Genomic DNA, 6,985 nt, shown 5'->3' on the forward strand with positions numbered 1-6,985 from the left:
CCTCCAGCTTTACTGACACTCCTCGTCTTTTTCCCTTGCATCAAAGTAACTTAGTCGGTTCGAAAAGACGAGCATGAGGCTCCTTTAAAGGATGCTTGAGTGTAGAAGCATCACTCTCACTACAATTGTCTCCCTTCTATTTTTCCTTTAATTCTTAACCTCCTTCCACAATGATTTCACAATCTGACTTGGCTAATCCCCGAAAGTGGGTAAGCGCTCTTGTTATGACTCGAACCTACCAACCAACCAACCAACCAACCAACCAACCAACCAAGTCGGGCTGTTTCGGTAAAAACGCCGTAATCACTAAGTTACCACTCGCGGAAGCAGCAGTTGCTTTTAAACGAAGACAATGTGAAAAAGCGGCAAAACGGGCCTTCGCGTTTCATGAACTTCTCCGCACCGCGATTTGTGACACCCAAAACCGTCAATGGTGAAAAGGAATGGGTCGAACTGGCCTTAGCGCTTTTCTGAAGCAAAACGTAACCAGGCCTGTCATGAGTGTAACAACTAGTTATGCACTTTAGGGGCATGCGGACAGGGGGACAGTGCAAATACCTTTTACACTATTTGACGAGTGGACCAGACGGGCACAAAAGCCGGCTGATTTTGCCAAAGTCGGCGAACGTTTGTGCTCTTATCGCCAGGTGACAGTCGGTCTGCGCACCTGGTTTGAGTTCGTTAACTAGAATTTCAAGCATTGTCTAAAACCCTTGTGCTGACCAGAGTGCAAGACACTACACCCAAGAGTTTATTTCAAACTGTAACATAGCAAGACAGTGCAAAGTAGCATAAGGCCGAATGACTCTGAAGAACGTTATATTCAATAAAATGTCATTTTGTTCAAAAGTATGCAGACGCTCTGTCGATTAGGTAACACCATTAGAAAAGACCTCTGAGCGTTGTTAATATTGAAACTCATGTTTCAGGAAAGAAGCGTGGGGTAGCGAGCACGGAGTTATTAACTAAAGAAGGTTCCTCGATGCATGTGCAGAACCATAGGGATACTGTCAATCCATCGGCTGTGCGAGCAGGTCTGGCGCTCCAGCTGTCCCCTTGCGCTATAAACGTATCGGTAGAGAAGGTGCTGGGGTTGAAGCATGTGCTAGTTTTGGCACAGGCGAGCCAAGGGTGCCTTGTCCAGCTGACACGGAACCTTTCGTTTTTGCCCTTTCCCCAATTCGCAAATTCTCGTCCTTGTCCGCCGCAGCGCTCTCTCCCCGGGATGGTAGAGCGTTGCTGCTGGACGAAGCGAGGGCCGTGGGTGCGACCCCCTCGCCTGTCGGAGTGACACTTTCAGGTGGAGCACTTGAGGTGGATGCGTCCGGATGCAGCCTGGTTGGAAACCGCACACCGTCGCCAAGGCTCGTGTGCACGGGAAGTGTCCAGAGGGCCGCATTCGTGCCGAAAACCTGGTAGCCATACCGAAAAGAAAAATTACGCGTGATGCGTATAACCTTCTAAGAATGCGAAAAACGAAAACCTAGTTGTACGTTCTGTGCATCTGCTGTTAAACTTTCCGGTGAATTTTGCGGCCGCACCGGTGAACGCGTGACGCGCCCCCTGGGCAAGCAACCCCCAAAGCTCTTCGCGCTCGCTCGCCATCACCAGGCGAATGGTGTTGCTCCCGTCGGTAACTTCACCCCTCAAAGCGGCTGGTATTGCGCGTGTAACAGCGGTTTACTCTCCTTCCCTGCGGCTGTTTTCCTTTCAAGACGCGCGATTCACGGCTATCGCCTAGCGCTCTGATTTGTGTGTTCTGTGTACCTCACAACGAAGACTGGGTGTTCATGCATGATGTGTGCTGCGGAACCCCTGGACTAGATCTCCCAAAGGACGATGATACAGTGGCGCTCATCCGACAGTTTGCACACGTTAAGGGGCAAATAAAGTGCAAGGCAAAACAAAGGTCATAAGGCCTTTTTCAGCCATTCTATATGACTGGTGTATACGAATGGAACCGAATGTGTCACGTTTTACAGACAGGCGTACGGGCGGATAAGCTTCTGGGGAAAGTCGCCTGGGCATGCTTACGAGCACACCGGGGGTTTGTATGTGAATATTTATTTATATCTCAAAAATTGAAAACTACATTCGTCGTTTTACCAAACGTAAATCCGGCTAGGACTCCGTGTATTTTAGTACGCAGAACCTCGGCGCCTGCTCCTGTGCTTACACGGCGCCGTCGCCCCCGTTGTTACCGAGCGAATGAAGGGGACACCGAAGAGAGAGAGAGAAGAAAAAGGAAAGGAAAGGCCGGGAGGTCAACCAGGTGTAGAGCCTGGTTTTCTACCCTGCACTGGGGGAATGGGGCTCAGGGAATAAATAGGGGGGGGGGGGGAAAGGAAGAGATAGGAGTGGGAAAGCGCGCACTCTAGTCCCGTTTCGGGCACTATAGTCTTTCAAGCAAGTTCGTTTCACTCAGGAAACGTAAAAGGGCTTTCGTCGCCTTCTGCGAGGTCGATGGTGTAGACCGATGACTTAGAATAGTTTCTATCGTCGATTGTCCAATCGGCTCAGCGTGGTGGCAAGCACGCTCCTCTCCGACGAGTATTCGGGGCAGCGACACAGCACATGTTCTATAGTCTCTTCCGCCCCGCAGGCGTCACAGTGGGCGCTGCTGGCCATCCCGATGAGGAAGGAGTAGGCTTTCGTGAAGGTCACTCCCAACCACAGTCTACAAAGTAAAGTTGACTGGGGTCGAGGCAGCCCATACGGAATACGGCGCTGAAGGGACACCGAACAAGAATCAAATAGAACGAGCTGGAGAGCGGAGGAGGAAATTATGGCAAAAGTGGCATGCAGGAGGGCGGTATGCAGGGACGGTGCAAGACATTCTCCCTGGCAGTGATGCGCTACGATATAACCGAGAGAACGAAGATGCAACGGAGGATAGGGCGAGCAGGAAGTCAGAAAATGAGAGCATGGCGAAAGAAGCGAGACTTGGTCCGCCGTAGCGACGCGATACGAGGCAACGCCACAGCACATCACGCGCCTTCGTGCATTCACTGATGCGACGATCACTTCGTGAGATGTAGCAGGTATGCACAGTCACCCAGAAAACTTCATTTCGCCGTCCGCACAAAATTTCGCACTAGAAAGTATCGTAACCATCCGCCAAACTTTTTTTGTGTCCGTGTGCACGGAGATTTTGCGGCAAAGCTGACTTTACAGGGAATGCTCAGGAGAAAGCGGATGTAACACTTAAAACCACCCCGCAACAAGGCATGGGTCAATTAGCCGCTAAGACAAGGCTATCATTGTTCCTGGTTTTATTTTCTTGCAGAATCAGATTGTTCACAGTGAAGTTGTGCACGCTACAGGATTATCGTCCGCTGTCAATACATCGGCATCTATGGAGGGTGCATGGTTAGAGAAAACGGCTGCAACTTTTTTGGGCGCAGCCCTTTGGCGGCCGTCTCTGGGTTAAGCCACGTTGTCGGCGTAACCCAGTGAACGATGGCAGGACCGGCGAGTGAAAGAAGAAGCGAACGATGAAAGAAAGCGAAGGAGGAGAGTGTCGCAAAATTGCGAGGGGAGGGCGGTTCGCCGGGACGGCGCGAGCCAGCGCTCTCCGAAGTGTGCGGTGGGGGTGGGGAAGGGGGAGTATGCTGTACCCGCACGAGGCGCTCGACGGCGCGATGCGTGCGCGTGAATAGGACGTGCGTTCGCTTAAAACGTAGTTTGCGGTTCCTTCCTGAGACGCACTTCGCGCCGCCGATGCAGAGGCTTATCATCGCTGCCGTCGAGAAAACCCAAGAGTGAGCGCTGCCTCAGCGCACTGCTGCTGCGCCCAAATATGGCACAATGGAATATCGTAATCACCAGCCAATTTTTCTAACAAAATTTTTTAAAAAGAATAATAAAAATTGGCCGCTAAGATCATTACTGCGAGTTTCATTTATTTGTAACTAGCCCAAAGTAAAGTTACAATGGTTGTGGAACTCTCACCCGCTGTCAAATTTCAATACTTGGGCTTCTAAAGGGGGGAAACGCACAGACTCATGTTTGTGTGCTAGATAGAACTCTAGTCCTTCGAAGTTTCCATAAATAATGACAAAGCCGCAGTCACTGCCGTTACCGAATGATGAGAAAAATAAGTACGTGCGCATTCCCTAACCGTGTGGTCAAGGGCTATTTATGCAGCATCATTGGTCATCCTGTTTCATATATTTGAATGGCTACTAATTTTTAAAGCGAAGCTTTAGTGTCCTCACTGATGTAGTTGTACACCAATCACACTGCAGGAAAGCCACCTTTAACTGGCGAGGATGATGGATGATCGTGGGTGAAGTGAAAGAAAAAAACGCCCCCCAGGGTCAAAATTGAACCCGGGTCCCTCGTCTTATGAACCCGGCGTCTGTCCGATTGCTTCATTACGACACAGTCGAAGCGGTTCGGAACGTTTCTTCCCCAAAAGCGTGCGATGAGTGGAACCACACGCCTATATTGCATTAGCTTGCAATACTAACCACGACTGTTTCCGGGAAGCATTCTCAAAATCAAATGTGTCGTAATTTTATTTTTATTTTAGCCGTTCAGTAACTTTACGGTAGCGTGTATTTTTGTTTCCTTTCGCTTTATTCTTCTCTCGGCAGTCTATTGTATGCTTTTACCTACCCGTTATTTCTGTAAGAATATTGTTCTTGTACTGCGGATGAAGTCCTTATATATTTTGTTTGTTATTTTTCTCTTTATCTTACTGTGCTTGTCGATGTGTTCATTGTTCATTGCGCTTGCTCTACCACGTTTTTTAACATTATTGTTGTTCTGTGCGTGTGTACAATTTCTACTACACTTGGCGCGTGCATTTTACTGTTTTTTTTTTGCTCTTCTATGTAAGCCCCTCCCCTCTTCAATGGTGTATGCCCCGACGGTAAAGTAAATAAATGAGTAAATACACAAACAAATAAACACTGACCTCCAAGAAATTGCGGCGAACACCCAGGTCGAAGGAATCCCCGTCCTCCCTGAATTTGGGCCTTTGCATGTTCTCGATCGTGCTTCGGTTGTGGGCGACGAACACGAGGTGCATGCAGAGGAACCCGCCCATCACGAACACCACCCCACCGCCAACGACAATAAGGAAGCTGATGTGGAGCGAACGATTCAGAAGGCCGCGCCGGGGATTCGAGTGCCAGAAGTACAGGGACGTGCTGGCCGAGGAATACGCGCCCAGAAGGATGATGTAGAACAGTGTCAGCAGGAAGAACTTGTACGTGCGGAAGGAGATGCAGTTGTTAAACCACGGGCAGTGGTGATCCATCTTGGTGATGCACCTGCAAGTGCGCGAGAAAGGCATCGCTTCAACGCAACTAACCCAGACTCCTTGTGTTTTTAGGACTGAGCATTTCAGGTCTCCATCCCGGCCGCGGCGGTCGCTTTTCTGATGGAGGCGAAAAGCAAAAACGCCCGTGTGTACGAGGTTTCGGCGCACGCTAAAGATCCCCAGGTGGTCAAAATTAATCCGGAGCCCTCCACTACGGCGCGCCTCATCGCCTGCGTTGCGTCGGCGCGTTAAACCCTACAATCAATCAAAATCAATTTCAGGTCTCCAGTAGCGTTTGTGAGTGCGTTTAGGGTAGCAAGCGTGAGAGTCAAGTTTGTCATGCTGCCTCTCTCAGATAAGGTTCGACGTAGCGCCTACTTTATTTACAACAGGCTTAAACTTTTCTTCTGAGTTTTTTATATAACAGCGCCGCACTCATGTAGGAGCTAACAGATACTCGTTCTTGTAGGAGGGAACGAATAATCTCTAATGCCAATTTATTCATGCGAAAGCTGTACCAACTGCGGGCAGTTGAGGTTATGGAGGGAAAATGCCAGCAGAAAAGAACTCAATTGCAAAACCATTCGCAGCTTTTTACCTCTTCCTCACGGAGCAACAGGCTTGTAGTCATTGACTCCAGCTTTAAACAAGTCGTTCATTCTCATTTGGAACATCAATATAGTTGGATGTACCTTTGACGGGGGTCCGAATGATGCCTGAATCTCTACCAGCAGCGAGGGGAAAGTATTTCGAAATTACGCTTCCTTTTAAAGACAGAAAGACAACATCGCTTTATGTTTGTCACCCTTTCTTAAGGAAGGGTGACCAAGCCTTCCTTTTCTCTTTGCAACGTGACACCACAAACATATAACCTCCACTCTTTCTTACCTTCTGCAGTGGGAACAGTGATGGCAGCGGTCGGGCTTGATGCACTGGCAACGGTCACAGTACTTAACAAAGCCACCGGAAGAACGCGTGAGCACGCCGCGCTTGTCCGCCATGACCTCGAGCACTGCTTTCTTACGAGCCGGGAATTTCAAGCATGACTCCAGGACCCGGCGCTCCCCCGCGCTGAAATGGAAGCTCTCTGGCACGGGTGCCGGAGACGCGAAGGTGGTCATGGCGTATGGCCAGAGGCAGAAAAAGAAGAGGAGGTGGAACACAATGTTGAAGACGGAACGCAGCACCTGCTCCTCGACATACTTGCCGCAGAAGTCGAATACGTAGGCGTAATAGCTCCAGCCAAACGTGGCCATCGCGGCGACGGTTGGAATCCAGTATAGTATCCATAAGAGGAACCGGGAGGTAGCTTTAACGACGCAACACAGCATCCTCTTCTCGTTGTCTTCTCCGTTTGCAGCCCGCTACCACGCACTCGCTGCGATCTTCTTCTTCGTTTTCTTCAGCTAGCCTCTGGTAACAAAGTTACTGTGCGGCTTCTTATGTGTTTTTATTATATTATCATCTTTATTATAGACATCCCTCTTATTAACATCACTACACTTATTAATACCTATACATGATGTTTTCGCTTTTCTTCTCTTTCTCTTTTTTGTGTTTTTTGACGCAAATTATTTCGACAAGCCTGATTTCTTCTACTCAAGTGGAGCCACAATCCGGTCGCACACGGCACGCACTGTTCTGCAACTTTTACGTTTACAATTCATAGTGCTGTCAATTTTGTGAAGCGGGTACACTGCCCCTCAAAGCTCCCGT

General features: G+C 49.3%; 1 protein-coding gene across 1 annotated transcript; it reads right to left on the bottom strand.

Annotated features, from left to right (window-relative positions):
* Window positions 1–1,296: 1,296 nt before the first annotated feature.
* On the bottom strand, window positions 1,297–6,525 carry LOC144175252 (palmitoyltransferase ZDHHC20-B-like). The gene is made up of 3 exons (XM_077704349.1): window positions 6,158–6,525; window positions 4,922–5,279; window positions 1,297–1,335 (listed from the first exon to the last, which is right to left on the bottom strand). Exons 1-3 carry the CDS (start codon window positions 6,523–6,525, stop codon window positions 1,297–1,299), a joined length of 765 nt encoding a protein of 254 aa, XP_077560475.1.
* Between the last annotated feature and the right edge of the window lie 460 nt (window positions 6,526–6,985).

The sequence above is a fragment of the Haemaphysalis longicornis genome, unplaced genomic scaffold (genome assembly GCF_048455015.1).
Source record: "Haemaphysalis longicornis isolate Haplotype H1 unplaced genomic scaffold, Haemaphysalis longicornis Haplotype H1 scaffold_3, whole genome shotgun sequence".
NCBI lineage: Eukaryota > Metazoa > Arthropoda > Arachnida > Ixodida > Ixodidae > Haemaphysalis > Haemaphysalis longicornis.